The sequence below is a fragment of the Thermobia domestica genome, chromosome 3, assembly GCF_964235325.1.
Source record: "Thermobia domestica chromosome 3, izTheDome1.hap1.1, whole genome shotgun sequence".
Taxonomy (NCBI): Eukaryota; Metazoa; Arthropoda; class Insecta; order Zygentoma; family Lepismatidae; genus Thermobia; species Thermobia domestica.
Window position 1 is genome coordinate 306,568,059 of NC_137456.1, and position 17,316 is coordinate 306,585,374.

A 17,316-nucleotide genomic window follows, 5' to 3' on the forward strand; every position below is an offset into this window, starting at 1 on the left:
ATGGTGTTCTTTTGTTTTATTATTTCAGTTTTACCTAGAATCAACGGATTTAGCCAAGAGAGTTTCCCAGTGGCATGAATCTATAGCTCCCAAATTGGAGGCCGTAGAGAGGAGAGGAACATTTGATATACATGACTATGGAACATGTGTATTAAGCGCATTTCCCGAAGGTGGTGCAGCCACGAAGAAACCACACGGGAAGCTAGAATTTAGGCAGATAGTAGCAGGGAAGCCAAAAGAAGAAGTTGCGAGGTACTTCTTAGCGACATTGCAGTTGGTAAGTTTTCCTCCTATTTGACCTTAAATTCTGAAACTAGTTACTATGTACACTCATGTCCAAAATGATTGTCGCATATCTATAACTGTCTTCTTGTAAGAATATCATTTGATAATGATTTTGCAGGGTACTTTTAATACTGATACTATGTGTATAATCTGGAAATGTATATCTGTGGTAAATTTCATAGGAGAGGAATTACAAATTCGAAAATTAGAATGAGTAAAACAAAATGTTGCTAAATAGACAAGGAAGTTTTATTTTCGTTTTGTTGTTCTTATTTACTGCTCTTTTGACATGAAATTTGCCACATACATGTCTTTGCCGATTATACACATACTAACATTATAAAAAATACCGGGCAAAATCGTTATCAAATTATATTCCTACAAAAACATATTTATAGACATGCGACAATAATTTTGGACATGAGTGTACATATAATAATTACTGTGGTAGCAAAAGAAACCAACATGATAACCAAGCTCGGAAATCGAAGTTGGAATCCGCTCAGTACCCATCGAACTTGGAATCCATTCAGCACGCGTGTATTGGCTTGAATACATACAAAGCTATGCACACAAGTGTTGTTTCCCTGCTAATTGTGATGCGATTCAAACAAAATGGAGTTTTGCTCCAACCTCACCGCAAACAACCATACTAAACCATTATATTAGGGTTATATTGAAAACCATATACTTCAGCAGTTCATTATATTATAGAAAGTATAGTATAAAGAATCTTATACTAGGCGGACTACGCACACAAGAGACGACCAAGGAATTAATAAATCCAATGTATCCGCAATTTAGTTTGAGTATATTTCACAAGTTTTACATCTACATACGTACGTTTTTATTATTGATTAACATTTTTTTAAAGTGTTATTGAGTAATACATAAGTACAAACAGTAACAAGTCTAATTACTCCGTCAATACTTGAGCACAAGCTAATTGCAGGTCTTACTAAAGCGTAGCCATCTTCGACACTGCCGTGTCATTCTTCCCACTCCTCAAACGAAGTCCCGCCCATGGATCTAGAACCCAGGCATAAAATAAAGTTTCAAGCCCCTCGTAACATACGGATGTTTATTCATTTCGTCTGCACATGTATTCTCATTGATCGGAGCCTTATTATGACGTATTAGCAGAGTCTGAAAGAGCACGGAACCAGCTCTTATCACACGGGTAAGGATTAAACATGAATACACTATAATGTAAAAAGAAAGAAAATGCAGAAATGAAACGAAATGCCTTCTTTAAGTCCAATGCACAAAATTAAATGAATATTCTCAAAATTTCATAATGAAGATCACCATATACATAGATGTCCGATAAACTATTGTTGCCAGGGTTCGATGGTTCGGTGGTAGAGCACTCAGTGGTGAGATCCCTGGTTTGACCCCTTCCCATGCGAGTTTGTGGTGGACAACATCGTGTTCTTGATACCATCAATTAAGGACAGAACGTGGCCACGGGTAGTGCGCTTCCAAATGTAATTTGTCTACTCTGTTTATTAAACTTCTTTAACTAACTAACTCTATGGCCTATGGAACCCGGAGGTTCAATGCCGCGTTCACAAAAGCTCTCCACTGACATCTATTCTTAGCCAACTGGATCCAGTTTCTACTTTGTATTCCTGTTTCTGCGAGATCCATCTTAATATTGTTCTCTCATCTGCGTCTAGATCTTCCTAATAGTCGTTTTCCGGTTGGTCTTCCAGTTAAGATTTTGAAAGCGTTCTTACTTTCTTCCGTCCTAGCTACATGGCTTGCCCACCTGAGCCACCTAGACTTGATAACCCTAACAATGTTTGGTAAACCGTATAAATTATGTAGTTGAAACAAAATATAAAAAAATTCATTCGAGATTGTTGTTACTACTTTTGCTACTTTTTTATAACCAGAGAAAAGAAACAATAACTTTACAAAGAAAAAAAAACAGATCGTGACTAATAAAGCGGGATACTAAAATTAGCTTATTATTACTATTTAAATAATGGTATTACAAGCTTTCAACAACTAGGGATACTGTTGTAATATAAATTTTGAACTATGGAGTTATGGAATCCAATGACCCAAACCGTCTCCTTTCGTATATTGACTTCTTTCGGATAAATAGAAAAGGAAAACCTCAGTTAAGAAATAAAGTCAGAAAATACTCAGGACGCTGTCTCAAATGGCGCTCCCATATACGAAGCCCTGTTATATTGTATTATTTAGATTCTGTAAAAGTCATGGACATTTAGCTTCAATATAGAAAATCATAAATAAACATTAGCTGACCTCTTATCGCCTTTATTTGATATTTTATTTTTAAAAAATGAGAAAGTGAAACATTTTTATAGTTCTTGCAATAATCGACATGCTTACATAATTTGGTGAATATCTCTATAGCTTTTATAATGGCAGTCTGTCTTTATAACATCGTAACAACCAAAGGAAACAAGAATTACATATACATTCCACACTATTAACATTTCAAAGTATAGTAAATTTATTTATACAAGCGTGATCAGCCTTTTGTGCAATATATTTCAGTGTATTACAGTGTGAATATTAAGAATGTAATATGTTGTAAAATAGGAGAAGTTAATTTTATACGTATATATTTCTCGATAATAATTTGCTAAAAGGAATGCAACTGTGAATTTTCATCACTATGATCTACAAATCTTAAAAAAAAATCATTGGTTAATTTGAAGAATTTGCATAGGTGGCCTGTTACGTCATTCCCCACGATAAAGTCCTTAGTACATGATGCTATAAACGTTTACTGACACATTATATTTAAGCTGTCCATTATGCTGTCAAACCAAATCACTATAGATAACTTAAGAAGTCCAATTTAGCAATGCGTTCTCTTATTTCTGTCCCCGGAACTTGTTACAATAAGAAGCCCGAAGAAAAATCTTCAACAATCTGGTGTCTCGAAAACTTCCTCCAAATTTATAAATTTAATTTACTGACCTTTATCTGTTGTTAAATTCTAGCAGATATTGCCTTTATCCCAATACCTGGAGCCTGGTAGGTACATCGGAAATCTCAAATTATATCATTAATTTCGAATACAAAATAGAACTTCATTCAAGCGTTGCTAGGCGATAATACAATATTTATATTATTTTTTTCTTCTAAATTATATTTATTATTAAATCTTTTCTTCTTCCTTTGCCTAAATTATTAGAATGAAATAGATTACAGTTACTTCTCTTCTTCTCAAACTTATTAGATAACTAGATATCTGATTTATTTTCTTCAGGTTTTATATAACATCAATAATAATAGTACAACGGATAATAAATATCATTTATAAAGATAAATTACTCTTTTCTTCCTCTTATTTGCAATAGAAGTATTAATATATTTTGCAGTCGACTTCAACTTTTATGGACAAGTCAACTCCATAAAGTGTTCCGACTTTCTATTTATCTGCACATTAGATCACCGGTGCAGATCAGAATTAGTACAACCAAACTTAATAAGAATAAGAATAATGGTAATAAGGAACAGAACAAAACACAATTTTAAACAAAATTAACACAATACACACAGCAATGTAACACGGTCAAAGTGATCTGTTACATTTTTCCCGGGCGCCTGAAAAAAAAATTATTTAAAATTAATTTTTTTTTACTTAAAATCTTTCAGTAACTCTTCTCGCTTTTCTTCTGAACAATCAAATAACTTAATGTTAGTAAAATTTTGTTTCGGTACTTCTTTACCTTTTAAATCTTTAAGTTCCACATTATTGTGGTTAACTTTGGTCACTATATAGGGCCCAGTATACGTGGGCAGATATTTATGAATTATTTTGTTGTAAGCGTCAGATAATGGATGCGTTTTTACCATTACCAAATTTCCTTCGCTGATTGTAATCACAGAGTGTGGTTTCTTTCCACTTCTTTTCAACCGTTTAGTTGAGATTCTAGGTTCGATCTGTAGGTATTGATTCTTCATATCTATTTTGCTTTCCTCAGGTGGCCAAGGAAAATTCTCCTTAAATTTGTCGCTAGCTGAATATGAAAGAAACAATTCTGCCGGGGTACATCCTCTGCTACTATTGTACGAGTGGTTAATCAAATCTTGAGCTAGCTTCAAGCTATCCTTCCATTTAGTATGGTTATTATGACACATCAACCGGATAATTCTGTTTAGCTCTCTATGCGTACGCTCCACTATACCATTTGCTTTTGGGTTGTACGGAGTGGTCATTATGTGTTTAATATTACGTTTGTCACAGAATAGTCTCCACAGTTTCGAAACGAACTGAGATCCTTTATCAGATATAATGTATGTAGGATATGGGAGAATACAGAAATATTCTTTCTCTAACGTTTTGATAATCTCAGATGTGGTAGCCGATTTCAGTGGGAAGTAGCAGACAAAACGTGTATATACATCTACTATTGATAAAATGTAATAATATCCATAGCTACAGGGTAACTTCCCTACCAAATCGATGCATAATTTCTGGTGAGGTTTATCTGCGTCAATGTGAATATCCTCTCTAGCAATGACCCGGTTAGTGAATTTAGTTTTGGCGCATATATCACATTTTTTGATGTGTTTCATGAAAGACTGTTTCTGCTTCTTCCAGAAAAATAATTTTCTTACGGCAGATAAACATTTACTCACTCCAAAATGGCCAGTCTCATGTACTGTTTGTACTACCTTATTAATAAGATTTTCTGGAATTACTAACAACCATTTATTATTGTATTTTCTATCTTTCACAAAGAGAAAATCATTATATAATCGAACATTACTCTCGTTGGGATCGGATTTTAACTTATCAACTAATTTCTGACAATAATTATCATTATTCTGATAATTCCTAAGTTCATCTTGATTTAGCCATTCATCGTTCATAATAAAATTAATTTGACAAGTAACTTCTTCTTCCGGTATTTCGGGGGCATTCCTGCTCAAAATATCAGCAATTTTGTTCTCTGTGCCCTTTATATGCTCAAACGAGAGATCGAACCTCTGAAGTTTCAACAGAAGTTTAGTTGTCCTTGCATCTAAATTTTGCAGTGTGAACGCATAGGTGACAGCCTTATTATCGCAATGAACCACCGTGTGTCTACCTAAAATATAGTATGAAAAATGCTCACAGAGAAATAATACTGCTGCCAATTCTAACTGAAAAATGGAATATGATATCTCATAGGATTTTAGTCTTCTACTGGCATAACCAATGACCAGAAATTCTTCATTTTCGTCATCATATTGTGATAGATATCCAGCTAAATTTTCGAAAGTCGCATCTGAAAACAGATGAAATATCTTTTCAAAATTTGGCTGACTCAATGCAGGAGGTTCACATAACAATAATTTGAGATTCTCAAACAGTTCTAGGAGTTCTGGACTAAGTTGGAACTTTACATCTTTTTTCAACATATTATAGAATGGTCCGGTTAACGCTGCAAAATCCGGGATGAACTTTCGTCTCCACGATAGGATTCCAAGAAATGATTTTAATTTTCTTTTGGTCTTCGGAACTGGAAAGTAACGGATAGCTTCGTTATGTTTTGGATTGGGTTTGATTGTTTGACCATTAACCACATGTCCCAGAAATAAAATTTCTGATTGAAAAAAATGACACTTCTTAAAGTTTAACGAAAAGTTTCCCGCTGTTAAAATTTTGAACGTTTTCTCCAGATGAACAAAATGATCTTCCATATTTGAACTAAAACACATTAGATCATCTAGGTAAACTACAATGAACTCTCTGGTGTCCAAACCAAAATAGCTGTTCATCACATTTTGGAAAATCGAAGGCGACGACTTTAAACCCATGGGTAGCCGGCAAAGGACGAACTGTCGGCCTAAATATACAAAGCTTGTACATTCGTAAGAATCTGGATGTAATTGAATTCCATAATATCCCATGGTAGCGTCCATAGAACTAAATATCTTAGCACCTGAAATTCTATTTAGAATTTCTCCAATGGGTTCTACCTGAGTCTTTGGCGTGATGACTTTTCTATTTAGAAGTCGCAGATCTATAACTGGCCTAACTCCACCAGACGTTTTTCGAACACAGTGAACTGGGTTCCGATATGCACTTGGCCGTTCTTCTGCAATTCCCAGTCTAATCCACTTTTCTAATTCCTTTTGAAAGTCTTCTCTCATAGCTGCGGGATTGGGTACAACTTCCCTATTACAGGTTCTCGGTCTACTAGTTCGATCTTATATGGTTCACACTTGATTAATCTTGGATACTCACTGAAAAGGTGTTTGTACTTCAACAAAAGAGTTAATAATTTATCTTTTATATCATCATCTAGATCGTCCCGTTCCTTTACATAATTTCGTATTTCGATTTCCGATATTTCTCCATTCTCTGCAGGATGATCCCCGTACATATCATTAATTTCACAATTGTTGTTCAGTTTTATAGATAATACTTTAGGATAAACGATATCTATAACTATATCTTCTCCGTTGTTATCTCTCAAGTATATTTTCTTCTTTTCGCTGTCTAACTTGGTATCAAATTTTATAAAAAATGGGGATCCCAATAATAAATCAGCTGTCATGTCCTTAACAACAAAAATTGGTACATCAAATAAATTGTTCTGTATCTTGAGTGTTAAGGTTTGAAAACCCTTCACATTAAATTGATCCTTTCCTGCAAATGCTTTTAAATTGAAAGTTGGTACCGGTTTTAACTTAGCAGATGGGAAAATTTCTTGAATATTCTTCCATACTTTATAATTTAACAAATTTACTTCAGCGCCCGTATCTAACACACAATTTATCTGTTGCCCTCCTATTTCACAATCGATTGTTGGCGCAGAAAATATTTCATACATATTATAATTTTTATCCTCAGTCTCCTCTCGTAACACAAAACGTGCATAGAATTTTATTGTTTTAGTTTCATCGTTATCATCTAATTTTGATTCGGCTGAGGAGAGAAAACCTAATGAGCAGACACCATTATCTCCCCTTAAGGGTGACTGCTTGGTAAGTTTTCCGAATAGTTATCGGATGCAAAACCTTTGTTAGTAGGAGTATAATTTAATCCTATTGGCGTTACCCCTACTGTGGAATACGGAGGATTCAGTACCGATGTCACTGATGTCATTACAGGATTGTTCATTGGAGTAAGTTGCGGAGTTGAGGCACATACAGTAATCGGAATATAGGGTTTATACGCTCCTTTGGGGACATACAAAGGAGGAGGTAGAGGTGGAGGTAAACCTCTTCCATAGTCTGTGATCACTGTAGCTTCGGATGGATTTCTTCTGCTATAATTATTATTTTGTATCCAGCCCCTACTATTCTGTCGGCCTCTCCATCCTCTGTTGTTTATCGGTTGTCTTCTTCTTCCATTATTATTTCTATTATTGATTCCTTCACTCCATTGCGGCAATCTACTCTCTGGGAAAATATTTTTTCTATTCCCATTTACTTCCGAAACGGGCTCAGTCTGCACCGAATGATCAATCTTCGTTCTTTTCGCTTGATCAAGCCTTATTTGTCTTATATTCGGTCGTTTTCCCTGGAATCTATTCCCTATAGGGCTATCATTCACATTCGTTGGATGACATTCCAAATCCGCTAAACGTAGCGTCAATTCCTGTATGGTGTTGATTGATCCCAACTTTAGAATTCTAGCCTCTTCGGTTGGTAAGCAATCTATAATGAGGTCCTTTAATTCTTGGTCACATGGAGAACTGACTATAGAGTGGTAATTATCAATTATGTCCCATACGAAATCCAACAACGAAGAATATTTAGTCTTATCATAACGAAGTGAGTATAATTTTCTCTTTTGGGCCCTCTCTATTCTAGGGGATACGTATTGTGCCTTGAACAAAGTTACAAAATTTTCAAAAGTTTGAATTTGGTCCACAACACTTCTGTACCATGATTTGGCTGACCTTTCCAGACATTTGGATACTATAAACAATTTTTCCTTATCATGTAAATTGAACATATCCATGGTTTGTAACAAATCTTCGAGAAAATTTCTTGCTTCCGTCATCCTTCCACTAAATCGAGGGAAATCCTTCAAATCTCTGAAATAAGATCTCGGCTGCATATTACTAGTAATTAAATCTCGTTCCGGAGAAATAGTAATATTCCTAATACCTACTAATCCATTATCACCTAATTGAGTTTGTGTTTCTCTTCCAGTTCGTTCATCAAAGTCATCCCTACTACAGCTACATCGCTTCGAAGTATTAATTTTGTATATTCTTTCTTTATTCTTAGTATCCTTTTTTCTACTGCCATCAAAATTTAATCTAATATCTTCACCCTCCGAATTAGCAGCAGAGTATATTTCTTTAACTCTAGTCTCTAATTCCATATCTGTATCAGTATCTGACACATTTTCTTTTCCCCTTATAGGTATCCGGGACTCAATTCCACTTTCATTTGGTTTCATATTAGAACTAGATCCAGTTACTCTAACCTCACCTAGATTCCTAGGAATAGTCTTGAAAACTCTTTCATCTGTATTCTTAAACTTTTCTACTCTTTTTCTTTTTTCTATGTTACTTATGTCCTTACCTAAGTTTTCAGAATCTTCTCTTTCATGATGCAACAACTTTTCATTTAATTGTTGATGCAAATCTTGTTCAATTCTCTTCACATTTTCACGAATTAAATTTTCATTTGTTCTTTGAATATCAATAAATCTCTCATTCATCTTTTCTTCCAAAGTTTTATTGCGCTCGCGACATTCAACATCGATTGTTTCTACCTTTCGCGTTATTTCACCTACCGTTTCTTGAACATTCACAGTTGCTTCCTGCACAGCTTTTAGATCTCGTGTATAATTAGATTTAAGTTCACCTACATCTGCTGTAACTACATTAATTCGCATATCAGTAGTCTCTTGCAAAGACTTAATCTCCGCCTTAACATTAGAGATATCTACTGTTAACGAACTAAACTTATCGTTTAACAGTTCCATCTCGGATGACAATTTACTACTAAAATAGTTAGTAAGCTCATCCTTCATCTCGGATATATTATTTACAAACTTATTTTCCATTTCAGATATATTACCGGACAATTCACTCTTCATACCCGACATATTATTTACAAATTTATTTTCCATTTCGGACATACTACCCGCTAATTCATTTTTCATCTCTGAGATCTTATCTGTGAACTTATCGGTTAACTCCAACATTAGAGTACGCAGCAGCTCATATCCGGGTTCCACTCGCACCTCAGTTATATGTTTATCAGCGGTACTATCACTTTGTTCCTGTGGAACGTTACCATTACTATTGTTTTCCGCTGTCGTTGAATCGCTTCCGTCTTCACCTTCACCTAACATTCCCCGTTCGATAGCCACATCATCATCTATTTCCAACGCACAACATTGTGGGCAAAACCAGTCTTTTCCTTCCCGAACTATTTTGTCAATTGTGGTTGGTAATAACCTCATACACCTCGTATGATACCATCTAACACATTGCACACAATTCACAAGTTGTGTGTAACCCTTAGTTTTTTTCTTTCTACAACAATTGCTGACGTCGGGATCAATATTGTCCACTTCAAGATCAACAAATCTTTTCATCGTATTCATATTTCATAAATTAGCATCATGTACTTCGGATTCACCGTGGGAGTCTACATAGTACCTACGCAAATTCTATAATCTGCTTTATTATTCCCAAATAATATCAATTAAGGAAAACAAGGCTTCGCTACAGGTCACGACCATCTAAAACAAAATCCTACAGCTGTGGTCGCCAATGAAACAAAATATAAAAAAATTCATTCGAGATTGTTGTTACTACTTTTGCTACTTTTTTATAACCAGAGAAAAGAAACAATAACTTTACAAAGAAAAAAAAACAGATCGTGACTAATAAAGCGGGATACTAAAATTAGCTTATTATTACTATTTAAATAATGGTATTACAAGCTTTCAACAACTAGGGATACTGTTGTAATATAAATTTTGAACTATGGAGTTATGGAATCCAATGACCCAAACCGTCTCCTTTCGTATATTGACTTCTTTCGGATAAATAGAAAAGGAAAACCTCAGTTAAGAAATAAAGTCAGAAAATACTCAGGACGCTGTCTCAAATGGCGCTCCCATATACGAAGCCCTGTTATATTGTATTATTTAGATTCTGTAAAAGTCATGGACATTTAGCTTCAATATAGAAAATCATAAATAAACATTAGCTGACCTCTTATCGCCTTTATTTGATATTTTATTTTTAAAAAATGAGAAAGTGAAACATTTTTATAGTTCTTGCAATAATCGACATGCTTACATAATTTGGTGAATATCTCTATAGCTTTTATAATGGCAGTCTGTCTTTATAACATCGTAACAACCAAAGGAAACAAGAATTACATATACATTCCACACTATTAACATTTCAAAGTATAGTAAATTTATTTATACAAGCGTGATCAGCCTTTTGTGCAATATATTTCAGTGTATTACAGTGTGAATATTAAGAATGTAATATGTTATAAAATAGGAGAAGTTAATTTTATACGTATATATTTCTCGATAATAATTTGCTAAAAGGAATGCAACTGTGAATTTTCATCACTATGATCTACAAATCTTAAAAAAAAATCATTGGTTAATTTGAAGAATTTGCATAGGTGGCCTGTTACGTCATTCCCCACGATAAAGTCCTTAGTACATGATGCTATAAACGTTTACTGACACATTATATTTAAGCTGTCCATTATGCTGTCAAACCAAATCACTATAGATAACTTAAGAAGTCCAATTTAGCAATGCGTTCTCTTATTTCTGTCCCCGGAACTTGTTACAATAAGAAGCCCGAAGAAAAATCTTCAACAATCTGGTGTCTCGAAAACTTCCTCCAAATTTATAAATTTAATTTACTGACCTTTATCTGTTGTTAAATTCTAGCAGATATTGCCTTTATCCCAATACCTGGAGCCTGGTAGGTACATCGGAAATCTCAAATTATATCATTAATTTCGAATACAAAATAGAACTTCATTCAAGCGTTGCTAGGCGATAATACAATATTTATATTATTTTTTTCTTCTAAATTATATTTATTATTAAATCTTTTCTTCTTCCTTTGCCTAAATTATTAGAATGAAATAGATTACAGTTACTTCTCTTCTTCTCAAACTTATTAGATAACTAGATATCTGATTTATTTTCTTCAGGTTTTATATAACATCAATAATAATAGTACAACGGATAATAAATATCATTTATAAAGATAAATTACTCTTTTCTTCCTCTTATTTGCAATAGAAGTATTAATATATTTTGCAGTCGACTTCAACTTTTATGGACAAGTCAACTCCATAAAGTGTTCCGACTTTCTATTTATCTGCACATTAGATCACCGGTGCAGATCAGAATTAGTACAACCAAACTTAATAAGAATAAGAATAATGGTAATAAGGAACAGAACAAAACACAATTTTAAACAAAATTAACACAATACACACAGCAATGTAACACGGTCAAAGTGATCTGTTACATAGTTCGTCGTTATGAAGTTTCCGCCATTCCCCATTCCCGTTCCTCTTGGGTCCCAATATTCTTCTGAGGATCTTGTTCTCAAATACTTTCAGTCTACGTTGTTCCCTCAGAGTAAGTGACCATGTTTCGCAATCATACAGAACAACAGACATGATTATTGTTTTATATATTTTTAGCTTCGAATCCCTCGACAGAATTCGCGACGACAAGAGATTTTGAACTGAATAATACCACGAATTCCCTGCTTTTAGTCGACATTTAATTTCTTCGTGAACATGGTTTTCGCCTGTTAATATTGATTCTAGATATTTAAAAGTACCCACTTTATCAAAAGTATTATTCGATATTTTAACACATCCTTAATTTGCCGTATTACGATCCCGACGAACTTCCATGTATTTAGTTTTCCCTGCATTTACTTCTAAACCCATGTTCTGCAAGCGTTTAATAAGGCCTCTGCATTTCTTTCTATTGCTCTCCTATCATCCCGTATTAAATTTACATCATCAGCATATGCCATAACCTGGTGTACCCCATTCAACTCTAAGCCCTGGTTGCTATCTTTGATTTTCCTTATAGCGTATTCCAGAACAAAGTTAAATAATAATGTCGACAACCATCTCCTTGTTTCAGACCATTTTTGATGTGAAAGCTCTATTAAACTTGTTTACTACGGTATATGAATAATGTTTATAATAGAAAATGAAAGAAAAGTATTTCAAGGAGAAGTTTAAGTTATGTCAATACGTTAAAATAAAGCAACTGAAATTAATCAACATTGTTACTCTCATTTTCCTAATGGATATACCCAGTTATGAATTTATTACTATACAATTTCATAACAGTATCTGAGTTTATTCTGAGTTTTTTCTTCGAGATTTTTTAAAACCCATTTATACAGAGTGTTTTAAAATAACATTACAACGTTTGGAAGGTGATTGCTGACACCAAGATAAGACAAAAAGTATAGACCAACCTGGGTGCACAAGTGCTTCCTTTCGAAGTTATACGCTGGCGAAAACATGAAAAAATTAACTTTAAAGTTCCATGGCTCCAAAACTATAGGACCTACCGTAGTCGGATGAAGACTTTACTTAGGAACTAATATGTGCTCTATCCAAAATCCATGTTTCAGAATCCCTTTACAAATGGAGTTTGGCTACGGGCATATAATTTGAAGTACTCTCTTCTATAAAATCGTTGTGGAAGCACCTCAGAATTCTGAAACTTGGATATTTGGATAGAGTACATTCTAATTCCTAAGTGAAGTCTTGACCCGACTACGGTAGGTCTCATAATTTTGGACCTATGGATCTTTAAATTTCATTTTTTCGTATTTCTGGAAGCCTATAACTCCGAAAAGAAGCATTTGTGCACCCAGGTTGGTCTATACTTTTTGTCTTATCTTGCTGTCAGGAATCATCTCCCAAACGTCGTTGGTGTTTTGAAGCACCCTGTATATACCCATGTAAACGCAAAATCAAAGAGACTTCCATAAACAATTTTCATTTCCTTTATGAATAGTTTATAGGTACATTTCTTACAACCTATCATTCTAACTTCATGCACTGTCGTGACCTATGCTTCAATAAAGTATCATACTGAAAATATAATAATAATATGTTCATGTGTAATATGTAGAGATGCAAAAAAGCCGGCTTTTTTGAATCGATGGTTTTTTTCACATAAAAAGCCGGCTTTTTTGGGAAAAAAACGAGAATTTTGGAAATTTTGGTTTTTTTCAACTTCATGATTTTTCTATCTAAATAGCTTTCTTATAGTATATTCTATAGTTAGATAAAAATTCCATGACCTGAATGTGATATTTCGCTCTGAAATTCACCATCAAGATGGATGGAGCACATGTTTTACGAATTAAAGCTAACATGAAGAATGTAGTATTTGAGGGTAATTTTAGAGGCTATTTAACTTTATTTTAACTATTGAGTTATCGACATCTTTTTTCTTCTCTAGTTTGTCATCCGTGTTTCATTTCTAAGAGCTTTTAGTACTCTAGCTTCTAGCGCAAAAGTTAAACTTGCCCGTTTTTCTATTTATCCGTCAAAGCGTACGTTTTTCAATATATCCGTCAAACCGTACTTCCACATTTCTGTTATACTGTAGCTGTGAAGTGATTTAGCAATAATTTTCCGGACACAACTTTGAATACCAATTTATACAAATAATCAGTAGCGGATTTAGAAAAGTACTTTAGGAGGGTTTTTTCTGATTGTTTTGTTTCCTAAAAAGTCCTAATTTTATTTGGGAAGTGCTTGAAGTTTATGAGTACAGGCATAACTAATATTTCGTTTCGTTTATATGTTTAGCAATAATCTTCCGGATACAACTTCAAAAATCATTTTATACTGAGAATCAGTGGCGGATTTAGAAAAGTATTTTGGGAAGGGTTTCTTACTAATGTTTAGTTTTTTTTAACATTCGTAATTTTTATTTGACGGGAGCTTAAAGTTTATGAGTAAAGGCATAAATAATAGATATTTCGTTTGTTGCAGACATTCCGTAATTTTGGGGAACGGGCTTCAGTCCGAAAGACCGCCCCCCTAACCTTCGCAAAACCGTCACTGCTGGTAATTAGTAATAATAACGATTTAAAAACAATAAAAAAGGAAGTCGCCCAACTCACAGTACACGCACTATTTCTACATTCACAGATGGAATGAAGAAAAGCTTTGTCAGAATGGTCGAATGCTGGTTGAATCTCGGACTTCCCGATAGAAGCGCAAAAGCTAATCACTCAGTCATGTTTGTTGTGCAGTTGTATTTAGCTTAACTTAAATATATTCCGTAGTCTTTTTTTTTTTTTTTTTTTTTGGGGGGGGGGAGTTCCGTAATGATATGTTGAATCCATCTTGTTAAAAATTCAGAAAACTTGAGGATTGGGTAAACTGTGATGGTGGTTCTATAAAACTTAACTGTAGAATTTCAAGAATATACAGAACCAAAAGCTCTAGATGTGCAGCCTTTAAGTGTATCATATAAATCTAAGTATTTCTCTTATGTTTTATTTTAATTTTATTTTGTTTCAAAAAGAGGGTATGGGATATTTTGAAGTAAAAATACTACATACTATTTTGCTAGTTATTTGTGTATTATTTAAAAAGAAGTGTTTACTTTTAGGACTGGCTGATTTACACCAACTTTTTTTTTTAATAACTGGTTTAAACCACAAAAATAAAAAGAATGAAAAATGCGAATCGTGTGAACTTCATGGTAACGTTTCCAGATATCAAACTACCTGCAATAGTTTTATTTCCCTTTCACCTTTTAATCAAGGTGTCCCATGTTCAATTCTCGGTCGAACCAAAATCCTTCTTTCATGCGTAACCCAAGTAGCGGTTCGGATGTCACTTTAAGCGAAAGTCTTCTCCTTGATAACCTCGGTATTTCGTAAGGATGTTAAGCCTAAATATACGAAACAAACCAAATTGTATATTTCTACATGCCTAAATGCGTGTTGTTTTATAAAGAAGCCAATATTGCTTAAATATATTGATAGAAATTGGCAAAATTTATCGATTGCCTACGTAGCTTCCAACATTAGCTTGGATTGGACTTTCAATGATATCTACGTACCGGTACTAAATTTGTAATTTAATACCTCAGTTTTAGCGTACTGATTATGGTACGTTGACCTTTAAATTTTACATGCAAAGCAATAACAGGATTTTCCCGTTATTGTCTTACATTTCAAGTAATGACGGGATTTTCCCAATGGCTAGGGCGGAAGATTCTCAACTTAAGAAATTTACTGACCGCACTTCTTTAAGCTTATGGGAGTTCTTTCGGCATAACCCCGCTGTTGCATAATAACATCAAAGCGAAACAAACTTAGGCTATTTCTGTGAATATGTAATATAAATACATAAAGCAAAAAATCTAAGTCAAAAAAGCCTGGTTTAAACATCCCCCAAAAAACGGGTTTTTGGCATTTTCAAAAACAGCCACGGTTCTTGCCAACTCTGCTTACTTTTGTATATAGGAGGTTAAAAAATTCTTATTATATACATTGTTTAATCCTGTGGAATTCATAATGTAAATATGTTGAAGAAAAATTGTTTGAAATATTTTTTCGAAATTCATAGTTTATTTTCGATGTTTTATATTATTATCAGCATCAACCACTAATTAAATGATTTTTTGTGTTATAGAGAAGCGATACAAAGACTGTTTTATCAATTTAAATCAGTATTTTGAAAAAAGCCCAAAATTTCCGAAGCAAAAAAGCAAAGCAGAAAAAACAGTTTTTTTTTCCAAAAAAGCCGGTTTTTTTCCGAGCCCTTGCATCTCTAGTAATATGTATTTATGTGGGGGAAGGTATTTCCATATTGTGAAAGAAATCTTGGTTTATTTTTAGTGTGTAAAAACCCTGCGTCCTGGAAACGTCATGCTCCTCTTCCCTTAGAGCAACGTACTGGCTACACCACTGCAAAACTTCATAACCATGAGTCGTAAAACTAAATATGTCATGTCATTTTTTACAAATTATTGATGCCATCATAACTTGGCGCGTCAACATGGGAAGATAATTATTTTGTCAATCACGTTCTCAATCTCACAAGTAAATGCGTTTTTAAATATTGCCTACACTAGTGTGCAGCATGACTGGAAATAGAGAACACCAATAAAGTGATTTCGTGACTGTATTCCCCTGGTATTAAATACAAACGGAGTAAATATTTTCGGGGTGTCTACGACCTAGAAAACTTGGAAAACATGGAAAGTTGCGTCTGGACTAGAGATCTGGAAAACTGCTGAAATTTACTTTTAATTGTTTTTAGTTTTTTCTTTCTGTTTTTTAAAATTTGTAACTTAATGTTCAAAAGAAAACATGTATTGAATTGGTGAATTTAAGAACACTGTATGAGGCACTTATTAATCTGAGAGTAAAATTAATGGCTTAAATGATTATAACTAAAATTATATACTCACCTAAGCATTCAAATAGAATCCAAATGCCAACATTTTAGCAACAGATTGTCGGTATCTTCAGTGCATATTCTTTTGAGGGGAAAAAAAAATAAAAATAAAATAAAAATAAGAAGGCGCGGTAGCTCAGTGGTAGAGCGTTCACTTCTGGTGCATGGGGTCCTTGGTTCGATCCCAATTCGCGCCAGTTGAATTTTGTGGTGGACAAATACCGTGTGCATGGGTTTTCTAGGGGTTCTCCCGTTATCTCCCACTTTCTTCATTCCACCATTTCATTAATTTCTCATCGTCACCGTCTCCTTTAGCGTCACCGATATAACTGTGGGACGTAAAACTGTAAGATTTCATTTCATTTCCTTTGAAAAAAAAAAGAAAAGAAAAGAAAAGAAGAAAAAAATAGAAATCTTACGTTACTTAAATAAGTACATTTTCCTGATCGATCTCCTTCACAGTAGAAATAATGATTTCTTAAGTATTTGCTGTTAACTGTCTTTGTACTATCTTTGTATTGCCGTTATATTAAGAACTTCCAATCATTATTTCTACGAGGTAGATCTTATTCTCTTCGATTGTGGGTAAATGATACGAGGGTCTTATGGTTAGTACAGAATTTT

At 33.9% G+C, this 17,316-nt stretch overlaps 1 protein-coding gene across 1 annotated transcript in view; it reads left to right on the top strand.

Moving 5' to 3' along the window:
- The window catches only part of LOC145681123 (condensin-2 complex subunit H2-like), a 106,566-nt gene that overhangs the window by 82,191 nt on the left and 7,059 nt on the right, over nucleotides 1-17,316 (top strand). Inside the window, exon 14 of the mRNA XM_081752549.1 lies at nucleotides 29-277. Within this exon, the coding sequence (XP_081608675.1) occupies nucleotides 29-277 (249 nt within the window). The remainder of the gene's footprint in view (nucleotides 1-28; nucleotides 278-17,316) is intronic.